At 51.2% G+C, this 19,607-nt stretch overlaps 1 protein-coding gene across 1 annotated transcript in view; it reads right to left on the bottom strand.

The window, feature by feature from the left end:
* The window catches only part of cdk18 (cyclin dependent kinase 18), a gene marked incomplete at its 3' end in the record, with an annotated part of 177,419 nt that extends 158,284 nt beyond the window's left edge, over positions 1 to 19,135 (bottom strand). The window contains exon 1 of the mRNA XM_079242514.1: positions 19,009 to 19,135. Coding sequence (XP_079098640.1) covers positions 19,009 to 19,126 — 118 coding nt within the window. The 5' untranslated portion in view covers positions 19,127 to 19,135. The remainder of the gene's footprint in view (positions 1 to 19,008) is intronic.
* Between the last annotated feature and the right edge of the window lie 472 nt (positions 19,136 to 19,607).

The following is a 19,607-nucleotide window of genomic DNA, read 5'->3' as shown; positions in this document are numbered from 1 at the left end:
TGTGATTCTTATTTGTCATGTAGAATATGACAGTATTGGCATCCTTTAAGTGGCCCCATTATGCACATTTACTCATATGTTAAAGCCAATTCAGACCCCGAAAACAAGAGTGAACAGCAACCTGCAGTAACAAATGCAGGAGGATTTTCTGTCTAGTAAATAACAATAATCTTTTTTTCAGACTCAAAGTCCATAAAAAGACAAACAAACAAATAGACAGAACAGATACAGATACTATAGTATAAGCATAGTCCATATAAGCATGATCTCCAGTGCCTCCATAGCTCAGAGCTAAACGTAATGCAACTGTGCTCGCATCTTACAAAGGCAAAAATAATTAAATTTTGTGAGTCATTAGAGAATTTATTCACAAAGTTTCTCATCGAAGCTATTAACATGGGGGCATTATTCTGCACAAACATTGGATGGCCCCGGCCCAATGAGGGACTTTCAATAGAATTCTGAGAGCATTGTCTGCAATCTGCAGAGCAATCTGCACCACAAATGGGCAGTATTTAGTGACGTAAATTAGACTTTAAACAAGACCATTTTTAATATTTCTGTGCACATTCCAATATCTCATGCCAGCATATTTGCTTGTGCGTATAGTTTACAATCCTGCAACTGTATGTCATCATCACCAGAGAGATCACTCTGATCATGTGACCCAGGTATTTGACCAATTCCATCACAGTCAGCTCTTCTCCTGACAATTTAAAGACAGGAAAGACTTAACTTCCGCAGCTCTTTAGTTCACACCACTATCACAGCACTCTTTGCATGATGTCATACTGCTCCCCATATTCTGAACAAACTTTCAGCAGTTGTTCCAGGCCAGCAGACAAGGGCAACATGATGACCAAATCATCAGCGTAAAGAAGATGCTTTAATTGTCTTTCCCCCATCACACAGCCCGTCTTACAGGTTTTCAATCTATGAGAGAGAACATCCATGAAGAGATTAAAAGCATGGGGGACAAAATCCCACCCTGTCTTCCCCCCCATTAGTCACTAGAAAAGAAACTGACGTTGCAGTTCCCCATCTAACTTGCATCGTTTGGTGCATGTAACAAAAATGCCCTGATAAGACATGGAGGTACACCTCGTTGTTGAAGTTGTACAAATATCTTGCCATAGTTGATACGGTCAAATGCCTAAGGGGCATCTAAGAAGCACAGAAACATGGTAGAGTTCAGCCCTCTGTACTTACAGCGTCTTTCAGAGCATAAATGCACTTATCTGTTCAAGGCTTACTTATAAATCCTGATCATCATGATGAGGTGGAACGGGAGATTCTCATCATGATGAGGTGGAACGGGAGATTCTCATGGTGATGAGGTGGAACGGGAGATTCTCATCATGATGAGGTGGAACGGGAGATTCTCAGGGTGATGTGGTGGAACGGGAGATTCTCATGGTGATGAGGTGGAACGGGAGACTCTCAGGGTGATGAGGTGGAACGTGAGATTCTCATCATGATGAGGTGGAACGGGAGATTCTCATGGCGATGAGGTGGAACGTGAGATTCTCATCATGATGAGGTGGAACGGGAGATTCTCATGGCGATGAGGTGGAACGGGAGATTCTCAGGGTGATGAGGTGGAACGTGAGATTCTCATCATGATGAGGTGGAACGGGAGATTCTCATGGCGATGAGGTGGAACGTGAGATTCTCATCATGATGAGGTGGAACGGGAGATTCTCATGGCGATGAGGTGGAACGGGAGATTCTCAGGGTGATGAGGTGGAACGTGAGATTCTCATCATGATGAGGTGGAACGGGAGATTCTCATGGCGATGAGGTGGAACGTGAGATTCTCATCATGATGAGGTGGAACGGGAGATTCTCAGGGTGATGAGGTGGAACGTGAGATTCTCATCATGATGAGGTGGAACGGGAGATTCTCATGGCGATGAGGTGGAACGTGAGATTCTCATCATGATGAGGTGGAATGGGAGATTCTCATGGTGATGAGGTGGAACGGGAGATTCTCATGGTGATGAGGTGGAACGGGAGATTCTCATGGTGATGAGGTGGAACGGGAGATTCTCATGGTGATGAGGTGGAACGGGAGATTCTCATGGTGATGAGGTGGAACGGGAGATTCTCATCATGATGAGGTGGAATGGGAGATTCTCATGGTGATGAGGTGGAACGGGAGATTCTCATGGTGATGAGGTGGAACGGGAGATTCTCATGGTGATGAGGTGGAACGGGAGATTCTCATGGTGATGAGGTGGAACGGGAGATTCTCATGGTGATGAGGTGGAACGGGAGATTCTCATGGTGATGTGGTGGAACGGGAGATTCTCATGGTGATGAGGCGGAACGGGAGATTCTCATGCTGATGTGGTGGAACGGGAGATTCTCATGCTGATGTGGTGGAACGGGAGATTCTCAGGGTGATGCGGTGGAACGGGAGATTCTCATGGCGATGAGGTGGAACGGGAGATTCTCAGGGTGATGAGGTGGAACGGGAGATTCTCATCGTGATGAGGTGGAACGGGAGATTCTCATGGTGATGAGGTGGAACGGGAGATTCTCATCATGATGAGGTGGAACGGGAGATTCTCATGGTGATGTGGTGGAACGGGAGATTCTCATGGTGATGAGGTGGAACGGGAGATTCTCATGGTGATGAGGTGGAACGGGAGATTCTCATCATGATGAGGTGGAACGGGATATTCTCATGGTGATGAGGTGGAACGGGAGATTCTCAGGGTGATGAGGTGGAACGGGAGATTCTCATGGTGATGAGGTGGAACGGGAGATTCTCATCATGATGAGGTGGAACGGGAGATTCTCATGGTGATGAGGTGGAACGGGAGATTCTCATGGTGATGAGGTGGAACGGGAGATTCTCATGGTGATGAGGTGGAACGGGAGATTCTCATGGTGATGAGGTGGAACGAGAGATTCTCATGGTGATGAGGTGGAACGGGAGATTCTCATCATGATGAGGTGGAACGGGAGATTCTCAGGGTGATGAGGTGGAACGGGAGATTCTCATGGTGATGTGGTGGAACGGGAGATTCTCATCATGATGAGGTGGAACGGGAGATTCTCATGGTGATGAGGTGGAACGGCAGATTCTCATGGTGATGTGGTGGAACGGGAGATTCTCTTGCTGATGTGGTGGAACGGGAGATTCTCAGGCTGATGTGGTGGAACGGGAGATTCTCATGGTGATGTGGTGGAACGGGAGATTCTCATGCTGATGTGGTGGAACGGGAGATTCTCAGGGTGATGTGGTGGAACGGGAGATTCTCATGGTGATGAGGTGGAACGGGAGATTCTCATGGTGATGTGGTGGAACAGGAGATTCTCATGGTGATGAGGTGGAACGGGAGATTCTCAGGGTGATGAGGTGGAACGGGAGATTCTCATGGTGATGTGGTGGAACGGGAGATTCTCAGGGTGATGTGGTGGAACGGGAGATTCTCAGGGTGATGAGGTGGAACGGGAGATTCTCATGCTGATGTGGTGGAACGGGAGATTCTCATGGTGATGTGGTGGAACAGGAGATTCTCATGGTGATGAGGTGGAACGGGAGATTCTCAGGGTGATGAGGTGGAACGGGAGATTCTCAGGGTGATGAGGTGGAACGGGAGATTCTCATCATGATGTGGTGGAACGGGAGATTCTCATCATGATGTGGTGGAACGGGAGATTCTCATCATGATGTGGTGGAACGGGAGATTCTCATGGTGATGAGGTGGAACGGGATATTCTCATGCTGATGAGGTGGAACGGGAGATTCTCATGCTGATGTGGTGGAACGGGAGATTCTCATGCTTATGTGGTGGAACGGGAGATTCTCATGGTGATGTGGTGGAACAGGATATTCTCATCATGATGAGGTGGAACGGGAGATTCTCAGAGTGATGAGGTGGAACGGGAGATTCTCAGGGTGATGAGGTGGAACGGGAGATTCTCATCATGATGAGGTGGAACGGGAGATTCTCATCATGATGAGGTGGAACGGGAGATTCTCATGGTGATGAGGTGGAACGGGATATTCTCATGCTTATGAGGTGGAACGGGAGATTCTCATGCTGATGTGGTGGAACGGGAGATTCTCATGCTTATGTGGTGGAACGGGAGATTCTCATGGTGATGTGGTGGAACGGGATATTCTCATCATGATGAGGTGGAACGGGAGATTCTCATGTTGATGAGGTGGAACGGGAGATTCTCATGGTGATGAGGTGGAACGGGAGATTCTCAGGGTGATGAGGTGGAACGGGAGATTCTCATGGTGATGAGGTGGAACGGGAGATTCTCATGCTGATGTGGTGGAACGGGAGATTCTCATGCTGATGTGGTGGAACGGGATATTCTCATCATGATGAGGTGGAACGGGAGATTCTCATGGTGATGTGGTGGAACGGGAGATTCTCATCATGATGAGGTGGAACGGGAGATTCTCATGCTGATGAGGTGGAACGGGAGATTCTCATGGTGATGAGGTGGAACGGGAGATTCTCAGGGTGATGAGGTGGAACGGGAGATTCTCATGGTGATGAGGTGGAACGGGAAATTCTCATGCTGATGTGGTGGAACGGGAGATTCTCAGGGTGATGAGGTGGAACGGGAGATTCTCATGCTGATGAGGTGGAACGGGAGATTCTCATGGTGATGAGGTGGAACGGGAGATTCTCAGGGTGATGAGGTGGAACGGGAGATTCTCATGGTGATGAGGTGGAACGGGAGATTCTCATGCTGATGTGGTGGAACGGGAGATTCTCAGGGTGATGTGGTGGAACGGGAGATTCTCAGGGTGATGAGGTGGAACGGGAGATTCTCATGGTGATGAGGTGGAACGGGAGATTCTCATGCTGATGTGGTGGAACGGGAGATTCTCAGGGTGATGAGGTGGAATGGGAGATTCTCATCATGATGAGGTGGAACGGGAGATTCTCAGGGTGATGAGGTGGAACGGGAGATTCTCATGCTGATGTGGTGGAACGGGATATTCTCATCATGATGAGGTGGAACGGGAGATTCTCATGGTGATGTGGTGGAACGGGACATTCTCATCATGATGAGGTGGAACGGGAGATTCTCATGCTGATGAGGTGGAACGGGAGATTCTCATGGTGATGAGGTGGAACGGGAGATTCTCAGGGTGATGAGGTGGAACGGGAGATTCTCATGGTGATGAGGTGGAACGGGAGATTCTCATGGTGATGAGGTGGAACGGGAGATTCTCAGGGTGATGAGGTGGAACGGGAGATTCTCATCATGATGAGGTGGAATGGGAGATTCTCATCATGATGAGGTGGAACGGGAGATTCTCATCATGATGAGGTGGAATGGGAGATTCTCATGGTGATGAGGTGGAACGGGAGATTCTCATCATGATGAGGTGGAACGGGAGATTCTCATGGTGATGTGGTGGAACGGGATATTCTCATGGTGATGAGGTGGAACGGGAGATTCTCATCATGATGAGGTGGAATGGGAGATTCTCATCATGATGAGGTGGAACGGGAGATTCTCATGGTGATGAGGTGGAACGGGAGATTCTCATGGTGATGAGGTGGAACGGGAGATTCTCATCATGATGAGGTGGAACGGGAGATTCTCATGGTGATGAGGTGGAACGGGAGATTCTCAGGGTGATGAGGTGGAACGGGAGATTCTCATCATGATGAGGTGGAACGGGAGATTCTCATGGTGATGAGGTGGAACGGGAGATTCTCATGGTGATGAGGTGGAACGGGAGATTCTCATGCTGATGAGGTGGAACAAGAGCTCATATTTCTACCTACTTCCTTTAAACTTTTCATCCTGTTTTATTTGTTTTTTTTTTTAGATTTGTCATCATGTTCAAACAAATTTCAGATCATAAGTGCAGCAGCTGTGTTTTGCTTCATGTCGATATGGAGAAAAATGGAGTTTACAACACAGGCTGCACAGTTGTGTAGTGGTTAGCACAATGGCCTCACTGGTTCAATCCTCAACTGGTTATGAGGTTCAAACAGTGGCTTTTCTGTGTGGAATTTGCATGTTCTCCCTGTGTATGAGTGGGTTCTCTCTGGGTACTCTGGCTTTCTCCCACTGTCCAGAGACAGTGTTAGGTTAACATGTTAGGTTAAGTGGTAACTCTACATCATACATGTCAAACTCCGGCCCGCGGGCCAATTTTGGTCCGCACTAAAATGATATTTGGCCCGCGAGATGATTTCAAATATGTGTTACGTCTGGCCCGTCAATCCATTATACAGCGCACGTACCCCTAACATGACAAATCCCACAATGCTGCTCGGCGAGCTAGACTCCGAACCAGAAAACGCCCCCCCCCACCTCGACTCAATCTGCAGCTTCAGGGCACGTGCACGTCATCACTATGACAACGCCGTGAGGGCTTTTAGAACCAAGTTGTGCTTGTGGGAGAGTCCGATGCAGCGAGGAAACCTGGCTCATCGTTTGTGCTGCCGAGTCATGAGAGAGCAGACCTCTACCACCGTGTTGCCTTCTGCACAGTTTGCTGAAAACCTCGGTCTACTTAGCGCTGAATTTACCCGACAATCTGCCGACTTGAAGCCAAAAAAATGTAGATTTGAACTTTTTAGTGACCGGTTTGCTGTTGACGTGAAAAGCGCACCAACCAGCCTCCAAATGGAGCTCATTGAGCTACAGTGTGATGACACGCATAAGTCAAACTATGACTCTGTTGGAGCTGCACAGTTTCCACCTGACCTCCCGACACACTGCCCGACTCAAGCCCAAGCTGAGCAAATGCTCTCTATGTTCTGCAGATGAACAGAACACAGACGTCATCTCACTGATGAACACCTTCATCCAGTCCTGAGAACCTCCTCAGCTCAAAGCTGGACTCCACTAACGCATGTAGAAAGCGACGCCAAGTATCTGGACTGGACCCATGAGCATCATCAGAGTCAATGGAAGCAAACTAAACTGGATAAATATGGTTTTATTTACTGAAGGCATGGTCTGTTCTGTTGAAAGGGATAATTATTATTTTTTTCATGTGTTGGCCTTGATGGCCTGTGATGAAAAGATTTAGGTTACAAATAAAAAGAATATGAAGTTCCAGATGTAGAGACCTGGTATTTATTTCAGGTTTTTAAGCCTGTTCTGGGTTCAGTGTTTAAGTAAAAACACCTCTCGCCCAAAGACTGCTGGGATGTGATCCAGCCCCCCCTTCCTACATCACTCCTTGTATGATATAAAGCCAAAGATCATAAAGCCAGGCACCCAATATGATCAACATATTTTGACTTTTAAAAATAAATTTTTTTACAGGATTTATCATCTTTTACTGCGAATGTAGCATAAAAATGCTTTACTTTTCCAACATGCAGTCTGGATATAATCTGTCTTCACTTGATCGTTTTCTCCTGTTGGACAGGAATTCTTTTGGCCAGAAGTGCAACTTGCTTCATTTTTTAACAACAGATTTTAGTGAGTTCATCTTTGATTCTACATAAATGTTTCAGCATTAATTGAAGAAATTTCCTGAAGTCATTAACCAGAGCTGAGAGGGGAATAAATGGACAGACTGATAGCCTGAGAGCATGACCACCTCTCGTCATGGACTTTGCCACCACCAAAACAATCTCCTTGTGTAACAAGGTGGTGGAGGAGTTAATCATGAGAATTTCCTGTGCAGCACTGTACTTCCACTCCTCCAAATCAGTAAAACTCTGGGAAATGATGCAGACCTACCCCAAAAAACTTCATTCTGAAGGTGTTCTGTTTCTTTGCATTATCTAATCCTACTTATCCTGTTATAACCCTCATTCCCTTCAGGAGACCTGCTGATCCTCTGTAGTGGTACCGCTCAGAACACGGAAAACCTGGTTAATCTGTTCCAATCTGCTAGAAACAGAGGATAGGTTTTCTCGATTAAAAGCCATAACAAACTGACATTTGCACTATTAACAGCTAGAAACTGCTCATGAACTCATAGACAGTAAATGACAGAGGAAAAAGTTTAGCTCACAATTAGAAATTAGATTCTGCAGAATACGTTAAAACCAAAGGGCTCATGAGACGATCTGGAAAACCTACATCCCCTGCACTTTAAAACAAAACATTTTACGGCTTTTTGCACCATTTTACATTTTTCCCTGTTTTTACACAAACAATTACCCTGAAGATTTACAGATACAGACCTAAAACTGAAATGAAACCAGCAAAACCCCCACCAGAACCATAAACAGAAAGGAAAACCTCCACCAAGACAAGGACCGGGAAGGAAAACCTCCATCGGAACCCGATACGGTTCAGAAAACATCCATCAGGATCATCTAGAAGGAAAACCTCCACTATAACTACAGAACAGGAAAGAGAAAACTTCCACTAGAAGCAGACTTTGAAAGAAAACCACCATCAGAACCAAAAGTGGAAGGAGAAATTTTACCAGAGCCAAAACCAGAAGGAAAACCTTCATCAGATCTAGGTAGGAAAAATGTAATTAGATCCGGTAAAGAAAATCCTCCACCAGTACCAGAACCGAGAAGAACAGCTCCGGTCCTTGACCAAGCCTGCTGCTTATTCTCCTCGGCTCCATCTATGTTCATCTTGAGTTTAACTTTCCTGTTTTATTTTGCATTATTCTGCATTTCTGGCTCCCGTCTCTGCATTTTCACCACACTTGTGATAGAATGAACCAGCCAGCTATGGACCCAGCGGTGACGATGACTCTCGTCGAGTTCCTTGGCAGAAGGGATGCGATGACCCTCCAACCCATATAGAGCCAGACCCCGAACCTTTATGCTGTCGGCCTTCGCGTGGCAGTACAGGTGATACAAGCAGAGACCACCAGTGAACATAACGTCCAGTAAACTGGTGGGACTGCTGCTTGGGCTGGATTATGGACCAGAGCCGTTAGAGAGGGTGGTCCAGTAAGGTCTTCTGGGATCCAGACTGGCTATCAAGTCACCAGCTCCAGGGTCAACTTCATGCACATTGCCACCTGCTCCACGTTCCAGGTCGCGGGCGTCGCCACCTGCTCCACGTTCCAGGTCGCGGGCGTCGCCCCCTGCTCCACGTTTCAGGTCGCGGGCGTCACCCCCTGCTCCACGTTCCAGGTCGCGGGCGTCACCCCCTGCTCCACGTTCCAGGTCGCGGGCGTCGCCCCCTGCTACACGTTCCAGGTCGCGGGCGTCGCCCCCTGCTACACGTTCCAGGTCGCGGGCGTCGCCCCCTGCTACACGTTCCAGGTCGCGGGCGTCGCCCCCTGCTCCACGTTCCAGGTCGCGGGCGTCGTCACCTGCTACACGTTCCAGGTCGCGGGCGTCGCCACCTGCTACACGTTCCAGGTCGCGGGCGTCGCCGCCTGCTACACGTTCCAGGTCGCGGGCGTCGTCACCTGCTACACGTTCCAGGTCGCGGGCGTCGCCGCCTGCTACACGTTCCAGGTCGCGGGCGTTGCCGCCTGCTACACGTTCCAGGTCGCGGGCGTCGCCGCCTGCTACACGTTCCAGGTCGCGGGCGTCGCCGCCTGCTACACGTTCCAGGTCGCGGGCGTCGCCGCCTGCTACACGTTCCAGGTCGCGGGCGTCGCCGCCTGCTACACGTTCCAGGTCGCGGGCGTCGCCGCCTGCTACACGTTCCAGGTCGCGGGCGTCGCCACCTGCTACACGTTCCAGGTCGCGGGCGTCGCCACCTGCTACACGTTCCAGGTCGCGGGCGTCGCCACCTGCTACACGTTCCAGGTCGCGGGCGTTGCCGCCTGCTACACGTTCCAGGTCGCGGGCGTCTCCACCTGCTACACGTTCCAGGTCGCGGGCGTCGCCGGCTGCTCCACGTTCCAGGTCGCGGGCGTCACCCCCTGCTCCACGTTCCAGGTCGCGGGCGTCGCCGCCTGCTCCACGTTCCAGGTCGCGGGCGTCGCCCCCTGCTACACGTTCCAGGTCGCGGGCGTCTCCACCTGCTCCACGTTCCAGGTCGCGGGCGTCGCCCCCTGCTCCACGTTCCAGGTCACGGGCGTCGCCCCCTGCTCCACGTTCCAGGTCGCGGGCGTCGCCCCCTGCTCCACGTTCCAGGTCGCGGGCGTCGCCCCCTGCTCCACGTTCCAGGTCGCGGGCGTCTCCACCTGCTACACGTTCCAGGTCGCGGGCGTCGCCCCCTGCTCCACGTTCCAGGTCGCGGGCGTCGCCCCCTGCTCCACGTTCCAGGTCGCGGGCGTCGCCCCCTGCTCCACGTTCCAGGTCGCGGGCGTCGCCCCCTGCTCCACGTTCCAGGTCGCGGGCGTCGCCCCCTGCTCCACGTTCCAGGTCGCGGGCGTCGCCCCCTGCTCCACGTTCCAGGTCGCGGGCGTCGCCCCCTGCTCCACGTTCCAGGTCGCGGGCGTCGCCCCCTGCTCCACGTTCCAGGTCGCGGGCGTCGCCCCCTGCTCCACGTTCCAGGTCGCGGGCGTCTCCACCTGCTACACGTTCCAGGTCGCGGGCGTCGCCCCCTGCTCCACGTTCCAGGTCGCGGGCGTCGCCCCCTGCTCCACGTTCCAGGTCGCGGGCGTCGCCCCCTGCTCCACGTTCCAGGTCGCGGGCGTCGCCGGCTGCTCCACGTTCCAGGTCGCGGGCGTCGTCCCCTGCTACACGTTCCAGGTCGCGGGCGTCGTCCCCTGCTCCACGTTCCAGGTCGCGGGCGTCACCCCCTGCTCCACGTTCCAGGTCGCGGGCGTCGCCGGCTGCTCCACGTTCCAGGTCGCGGGCGTCGCCCCCTGCTCCACGTTCCAGGTCGCGGGCGTCGCCCCCTGCTCCACGTTCCAGGTCGCGGGCGTCGCCCCCTGCTACACGTTCCAGGTCGCGGGCGTCGTCCCCTGCTACACGTTCCAGGTCGCGGGCGTCGTCCCCTGCTACACGTTCCAGGTCGCGGGCGTCGCCCCCTGCTCCACGTTCCAGGTCGCGGGCGTCGCCCCCTGCTCCACGTTCCAGGTCGCGGGCGTCGCCCCCTGCTCCACGTTCCAGGTCGCGGGCGTCGCCCCCTGCTACACGTTCCAGGTCGCGGGCGTCGCCCCCTGCTACACGTTCCAGGTCGCGGGCGTCGCCCCCTGCTACACGTTCCAGGTCGCGGGCGTCGTCCCCTGCTACACGTTCCAGGTCGCGGGCGTCGCCGGCTGCTCCACGTTCCAGGTCGCGGGCGTCGCCGGCTGCTCCACGTTCCAGGTCGCGGGCGTCGCCGGCTGCTCCACGTTCCAGGTCGCGGGCGTCGCCCCCTGCTCCACGTTCCAGGTCGCGGGCGTCGCCCCCTGCTCCACGTTCCAGTTCGCGGGCGTTGCCCCCTGCTCCACGTTCCAGGTCGCGGGCGTCGCCCCCTGCTCCACGTTCCAGGTCGCGGGCGTCGCCCCCTGCTACACGTTCCAGGTCGCGGGCGTCGCCCCCTGCTACACGTTCCAGGTCGCGGGCGTCGCCCCCTGCTACACGTTCCAGGTCGCGGGCGTCGCCCCCTGCTACACGTTCCAGGTCGCGGGCGTCGCCCCCTGCTCCACGTTCCAGGTCGCGGGCGTCGTCCCCTGCTACACGTTCCAGGTCGCGGGCGTCGTCCCCTGCTCCACGTTCCAGGTCGCGGGCGTCGTCCCCTGCTACACGTTCCAGGTCGCGTGCGTCGTCCCCTGCTACACGTTCCAGGTCGCGGGCGTCGTCCCCTGCTACACGTTCCAGGTCGCGGGCGTCGTCCCCTGCTACACGTTCCAGGTCGCGGGCGTCGTCCCCTGCTACACGTTCCAGGTCGCGGGCGTCGTCCCCTGCTCCACGTTCCAGGTCGCGGGCGTCGCCGGCTGCTCCACGTTCCAGGTCGCGGGCGTCGCCGGCTGCTCCACGTTCCAGGTCGCGGGCGTCGCCGGCTGCTCCACGTTCCAGGTCGCGGGCGTCGTCCCCTGCTACACGTTCCAGGTCGCGGGCGTCGTCCCCTGCTACACGTTCCAGGTCGCGGGCGTCGCCCCCTGCTCCACGTTCCAGGTCGCGGGCGTTGCCCCCTGCTCCACGTTCCAGGTCGCGGGCGTCACCCCCTGCTACACGTTCCAGGTCGCGGGCGTTGCCCCCTGCTCCACGTTCCAGGTCGCGGGCGTCGCCCCCTGCTCCACGTTCCAGGTCGCGGGCGTCGCCCCCTGCTCCACGTTCCAGGTCGCGGGCGTCGCCCCCTGCTACACGTTCCAGGTCGCGGGCGTCGCCCCCTGCTACACGTTCCAGGTCGCGGGCGTTGCCCCCTGCTACACGTTCCAGGTCGCGGGCGTCGCCGGCTGCTCCACGTTCCAGGTCGCGGGCGTCTCCACCCGTCACATCTCCAACTGTTAAGAGACTTTGTGTACTCATGTTGTAGAGACATTTTCAGTGTTATCACCAAGAGGGATTTTATATGTGATTGTCGCCACGGTGAGGCGCTGTTTCACTGGTCTGCATTGTAACGTTCACGTCTGTAAGCGCGCCCAGGAAAGTTACTTCTTCCCTCCTTTTGGTATGATTTTTCCCTCCGAGAGAGGATGCACATTTTTGTTATTGTTAAATAAATTAGCCACAGAGGCTAAAGAAGATTTCCGTCTCCATAATTTTTTCTTTCGAGTTCATCGCTGGTGACGCTGCAATGCTCAAAACAAACCCTGCAGCTCCTTCAGGACATGTGTGCTTCAACTTTTGTTGTTTCAAATCTTTGTAGTTTTTGAGATATTTAACATTTTGCAAAAATCAATTCAGCCTTGTGATTGGATGAAAGTCTTTCAAACCCACAGTGCATTGGACGTTGCAGAAATTCAGCACAGTGATTGGTCGGTTTTTGCATAATAAGGTGAAAACAGCTTCAACAGGGTTTCAGAGCTCTGCACCGGTTTGCAGTGTCCACTTCATCACGTTCCCGTCTCCAGTGTCTTTCCTGCAAAATGTTTGGCACGCTGCTCCTCCTACACCTTCAGTCTCACTTCAACCATTCAAATATCAAACTCTTCAGCCCATTCAGGAGATATGTGCTATGACTTTTGGTCTTTCTAACATGTAAACTTTTCAAGTTATTCACATTTTTGCCAAATGTTAAAATCCTCTCCAGTGATTGGTCCATTTTGTGCACCGGTACACAGGTACACATACAAGGTGCTGGTTCAAATGCAGCATTTAACATACAGCTCTGTTGTTTGTTGGCTGTTGCTTGTGTGATGGCGTGTAGTTCTGCAGGCTGCTCAGTGTGAACTATTGGTCTCACCTGCACACTTCCAGGAGCAAAGGAAGTTATTTGCAAATGTCCAAGTTAAATATGGAAGATTTGTTCTAACAATGCTCCCTGCAAAGTCTTTCAAGTCTTTGATAAAAACCTAACTTACACACATTAAACAAAGTGTTTCACATTGAACAATAAAGTCTGTCACATCTTTACTGGAGTTTAGTTCAACCTCACACATGTTTTTGCAATCCCGCTAATTCCGCCCTGCTGGATGTGAAAAAAAAAAAGACGTTCCCGTCCCAACTGGAAAACATTTAAATGCTTTTTCCAAGATGCAACTAGGTGGTGTAGTGAGGAACTCAGTGTTCTTCAATACAGGAGTTTGTGGGTTCAATCCAAATGTGGGGCAATTATACAAAATGTCAGTTGTGCTTTTTTTTTTTTAAATTTCTTATACTGATGCAATTTCATTTCAATCATTCAGCATAGTTCAATAAATGGGCATTCACATTTTTTATTATTTCAATAATAGCTGGTTCTAGTTCCATTTGTCAACTTGGTATGGGACAATTATAACTTACCTGCTTCATACAGTTGTGCTCTTATTTATTCACAACCTTTCATTAATGAAGGAAAAAAAATGCTGTCTGGAAAATAAGCTGAAATTGACTGAAGTCATAATAAAATAAAAAATGTGTGAAAATCCATCCATCCATCCATCTGGATGGAAAAGCAAACAAATAAGATAATTTATTACATATTTCATCACTCATAAAGTAATATTTAGTAGAAGAATCCTTTGTTTTCACTCCAGTCAGGTGTTTTCTGTTCCTCCCAGTCAGACTTCTGCACCTGTTGACAGGTATTTTGTCCCACTGTTCAACAGAAAAATGCTCTACTTTGTCTAGGACACATTTGTTTGTTTGCTTTTCTTTTTTTCTTCAACTCAATTAAATGAAAAAAAAAACAGGTCTTATAATATTAAATTATATTTTTGCAAATTTTTAGGTATTGTTTCTTTTTTAAGTCTCCAGTTATTTGAGTGACTGTTGTAAATTCAGCCTTTTCTTTAATTAAAGGGGACAAATACTAATGAGCACAACTGTATCTGTGAATTTAAATGTAAATTTGAGTCCTTTTCAGTTTATTTTTGTTTTTGTTGATAGTAATTTGTATTTTTGTAAATAACTAATAAAATAAATTCTTGGTCTTCCTGAATAAGTGCAGTTGTACATGTTGATCTGTCTTTCCTGTCCTCTCCACCCCAACCAGTCGAGGCAGATGGCTGCCCTCCCTGAGCCGGGTTCTGCCGGAGGTTTTCTTCCTGTTAAAGGGGAGTTTTTTCCTTCCCACTGTCGCCTCGTGCAGCTCAGGATGGAGGATTGGATCCAAGTCATGACTCGATGCAATCAGTTGGTTTCTATTATAGGAAATGTATGAAATGATGTGTATGTAAAGTGTCCTGTGACAACATTGTTGTGAAGTGGCGCTGTACAAATAAAGATGAATAGAAGAAGCTAAAAGAAAAAAAAAGGTTGCCACTCTAGTGCTCAATTCGCCAGTAAAAACCTTTAAACACTCATAAACAAAAAAGTAAACACATAAACCACCAGATTAACTAGCAGCCTACACGAAAAGTTTGTTTAACCACGTTCAAACTGGACATTTGCTAAAACCACAAGCAGAAATTTAGCCCACCTAACACGTTAAAGGGTCCAAATTTAGCCCATAACTCAGATAACGTGATCACAAACACAACCTCTGTTTTCATAAATATGGGCAAAGCGTCACATGGCGCTGTAACAACGCGCATCACAAATGGAAATGTAACAGATGTCCTCTCCAGCTGCCGTGGGACAGAAACTGTGGAAGACGTCTGTCTCGTCTCTGTGGGACAGAAACTCTGGAAGACGTCTGTCTCGTCTCTGTGGGACAGAAACTCTGGAAGACGTCTGTCTCGTCTCTGTGGGACAGAAACTCTGGAAGACGTCTGTCTCGTCTCTGTGGGACAGAAACTCTGGAAGACGTCTGTCTCGTCTCCGTGGGACAGAAACTCTGGGAGACGTCTGTCTCATCTCTGTGGGACAGAAACTCTGGAAGACGTTTGTCTCGTCTCCGTGGGACAGAAACTCTGGAAGACGTCTGTCTCGTCTCCGTGGGACAGAAACTCTGGAAGACGTCTGTCTCGTCTCCGTGGGACAGAAACTCTGGAAGACGTCTGTCTCGTCTCCGTGGGACAGAAACTCTGGAAGACGTCTGTCTCGTCTCCGTGGGACAGAAACTCTGGAAGACGTCTGTCTCGTCTCCGTGGGACAGAAACTCTGGAAGACGTCTGTCTCGTCTCCGTGGGACAGAAACTCTGGAAGACGTCTGTCTCGTGTCTGTGGGACAGAAACTCTGGGAGACGTCTGTCTCGTCTCTGTGGGACAGAAACTCTGGAAGACGTCTGTCTCGTCTCTGTGGGACAGAAACTCTGGAAGACGTCTGTCTCGTCTCTGTGGGACAGAAACTCTGGAAGACATCTGTCTCGTCTCCGTGGGACAGAAACTCTGGAAGACGTCTGTCTCGTCTCCGTGGGACAGAAACTCTGGAAGACGTCTGTCTCGTCTCCGTGGGACAGAAACTCTGGAAGACGTCTGTCTCGTCTCCGTGGGACAGAAACTCTGGAAGACGTCTGTCTCGTCTCTGTGGGACAGAAACTCTGGAAGAGGTCTGTCTCGTCTCTGTGGGACAGAAACTCTGGAAGACGTCTGTCTCGTCGCCGTGGGACAGAAACTCTGGAAGACGTCTGTCTCGTCTCCGTGGGACAGAAACTCTGGAAGACGTCTGTCTCGTCTCCGTGGGACAGAAACTCTGGGAGACGTCTGTCTCGTCTCCGTGGGACAGAAACTCTGGAAGACGTCTGTCTCGTCTCCGTGGGACAGAAACTCTGGAAGACGTCTGTCTCGTCTCTGTGGGACAGAAACTCTGGGAGACGTCTGTCTCGTCTCCGTGGGACAGAAACTCTGGAAGACGTTGGTCTCGTGTCTGTGGGACAGAAACTCCGGGAGACGTCTGTCTCGTCTCTTTGGGACAGAAACTCTGGAAGACGTCTGTCTCGTCTCTGTGGGACAGAAACTCTGGAAGACGTCTGTCTCGTCTCTGTGGGACAGAAACTCTGGAAGACGTCTGTCTCGTCTCTGTGGGACAGAAACTCTGGAAGACGTCTGTCTCGTCTCTGTGGGACAGAAACTCTGGAAGACGTCTGTCTCGTCTCCGTGGGACAGAAACTCTGGAAGACGTCTGTCTCGTCTCTGTGGGACAGAAACTCTGGAAGACGTCTGTCTCGTCTCCGTGGGACAGAAACTCTGGAAGACGTCGGTCTCGTGTCTGTGGGACAGAAACTCTGGAAGACGTCTGTCTCGTCTCCGTGGGACAGAAACTCTGGAAGACGTCTGTCTCGTCTCTGTGGGACAGAAACTCTGGGAGACGTCTGTCTCGTCTCCGTGGGACAGAAACTCTGGAAGACGTCTGTCTTGTCTCTGTGGGACAGAAACTCTGGAAGACGTCTGTCTCGTCTCTGTGGGACAGAAACTCTGGAAGACGTCTGTCTCGTCTCTGTGGGACAGAAACTCTGGAAGACGTCTGTCTCGTCTCCGTGGGACAGAAACTCTGGGAGACGTCTGTCTCTTCTCTGTGGGACAGAAACTCTGGAAGACGTCTGTCTCTTCTCTGTGGGACAGAAACTCTGGAAGACATCTGTCTCGTCTCTGTGGGACAGAAACTCTGGAAGACATCTGTCTCGTGTCTGTGGGACAGAAACTCTGGAAGACATCTGTCTCGTCTCTGTGGGACAGAAACTCTGGAAGACATCTGTCTCGTGTCTGTGGGACAGAAACTCTGGGAGACGTCTGTCTCGTCTCCGTGGGACAGAAACTCTGGAAGACGTCTGTCTCGTCTCCTTGGGACAGAAACTCTGGAAGACGTCTGTCTCGTCTCTGTGGGACAGAAACTCTGGAAGACGTCTGTCTCGTCTCCGTGGGACAGAAACTCTGGGAGACGTCTGTCTCGTCTCCGTGGGACAGAAACTCTGGAAGACGTCTGTCTCGTCTCTGTGGGACAGAAACTCTGGAAGACGTCTGTCTCGTCTCTGTGGGACAGAAACTCTGGAAGACATCTGTCTCGTCTCTGTGGGACAGAAACTCTGGAAGACGTCTGTCTCGTCTCTGTGGGACAGAAACTCTGGAAGACGTCTGTCTCGTCTCCGTGGGACAGAAACTCTGGGAGACGTCTGTCTCGTCTCTGTGGGACAGAAACTCTGGAAGACGTCTGTCTCGTCTCTGTGGGACAGAAACTCTGGAAGACGTCTGTCTCGTCTCTGTGGGACAGAAACTCTGGAAGACGTCTGTCTCTTCTCTGTGGGACAGAAACTCTGGAAGACGTCTGTCTCTTCTCTGTGGGACAGAAACTCTGGAAGACGTCTGTCTCGTCTCCGTGGGACAGAAACTCTGGGAGACGTCTGTCTCGTCTCCGTGGGACAGAAACTCTGGAAGACGTCTGTCTCGTCTCCTTGGGACAGAAACTCTGGAAGACGTCTGTCTCTTCTCTGTGGGACAGAAACTCTGGAAGACGTCTGTCTCGTCTCCGTGGGACAGAAACTCTGGGAGACGTCTGTCTCGTCTCCGTGGGACAGAAACTCTGGAAGACGTCTGTCTCGTCTCTGTGGGACAGAAACTCTGGAAGACGTCTGTCTCGTCTCTGTGGGACAGAAACTCTGGAAGACATCTGTCTCGTCTCTGTGGGACAGAAACTCTGGAAGACGTCTGTCTCGTCTCTGTGGGACAGAAACTCTGGCAGACGTCTGTCTCGTCTCTGTGGGACAGAAACTCTGGAAGACGTCTGTCTCGTCTCTGTGGGACAGAAACTCTGGAAGACGTCGGTCTCGTGTCTGTGGGACAGAAACTCTGGAAGACGTCGGTCTCGTCTCCGTGGGACAGAAACTCTGGAAGACGTCTGTCTCGTCTCTGTGGGACAGAAACTCTGGGAGACGTCTGTCTCGTCTCCGTGGGACAGAAACTCTGGAAGACGTCTGTCTTGTCTCTGTGGGACAGAAACTCTGGAAGACGTCTGTCTCGTCTCCGTGGGACAGAAACTCTGGAAGACGTCTGTCTCGTCTCTGTGGGACAGAAACTCTGGAAGACGTCTGTCTCGTCTCCGTGGGACAGAAACTCTGTGGGACAGAAACTCTGGGAGACGTCTGTCTCGTCTCCGTGGGACAGAAACTCTGGGAGACGTCTGTCTCGTCTCCGTGGGACAGAAACTCTGGAAGACGTCTGTCTCGTCTCTGTGGGACAGAAACTCTGGAAGACGTCTGTCTCGTCTCTGTGGGACAGAAACTCTGGAAGACGTCTGTCTCGTCTCCGTGGGACAGAAACTCTGGGAGACGTCTGTCTCGTCTCCGTGGGACAGAAACTCTGGAAGACGTCTGTCTCGTCTCTGTGGGACAGAAACTCTGGAAGACGTCTGTCTCGTCTCCGTGGGACAGAAACTCTGGAAGACGTCTGTCTCGTCTCCGTGGGACAGAAACTCTGGCAGCTAGCAGCCACAATCACACATCATGTCTTTACCATTTTGTAGTTAAATGTTTCATTCTGTCTCTAAAAACTCTGTTCATGTCTCTCTGATTACTTTGCATTTGTTTGACATGGAGATGAAGGACCTGCTAGTTTCCATGGAGATGAAGGTCCTGCTAGTTTCCATGGCGATGAAGGACCTGCTAGTTTCCATGGAGATGTGAGGTCTACACCTGGATTCTCCTGACTCTGACCATTGATGGAGGTTTCATCATCATCATCATCATCATCATCATCTAGGGCGGGGATTCCTCGGTGAAAGCGGTTTTCTTACCCTGAGTGTGCTTCAGGTTCAGCTGGTTGATCTGCTCCGTGAACTCGTTCTCCTCAATGGTCTCGGTGCGAGGGACGGACAAGGAGAAGCGCCTCTTAAAGTTCTTCATCTTGTTCATGGTGTAGCGGAGCAAACCCTGGAAGAAACGGGAAGTTTCATAAGTTTTTATTCTTTTCCAGATGGAAAACTGCAGCATTTCTTTCATAAAACTACAAACTTCAAACAGATCCAAGCTTTGTCGAGGAAAAACATGATAAACGACGTCCTCCCTGCAAGCATGCAGAGCATGGCGATGAATCTTTGTGAGCAGCATGACCAAAGACAGCCGTGTCCGTGTCACTGGATGACGAGGCAGAAAGCAGCTGAGAAATATTCTGGATTCCTCAGTAGGTCAAAGCAGCACAGCAGGTGGACACGTTTCTTTCTTTTTTTTAATCCTACCTGTTTTCTGAGGTCTGTCTGCTGCAGGGGCATCGTGGGGTCTCCACTTTCCTCACTGACCTGCAGTTGTGAATGGATATGTGTGTGTAGGCTCATTCATACCAGAAGCTTAAGGTCAAATATTATGTCTCCCTCTGTTATCTTCATGCCTGAGCAGC

The sequence above is a fragment of the Telmatherina bonti genome (genome assembly GCF_933228915.1).
Source record: "Telmatherina bonti genome assembly, chromosome: 6".
NCBI lineage: Eukaryota > Metazoa > Chordata > Actinopteri > Atheriniformes > Telmatherinidae > Telmatherina > Telmatherina bonti.
Note: the sequence above shows the minus strand (reverse complement) of the source record. Positions and strands in the feature narration are given on the sequence as shown.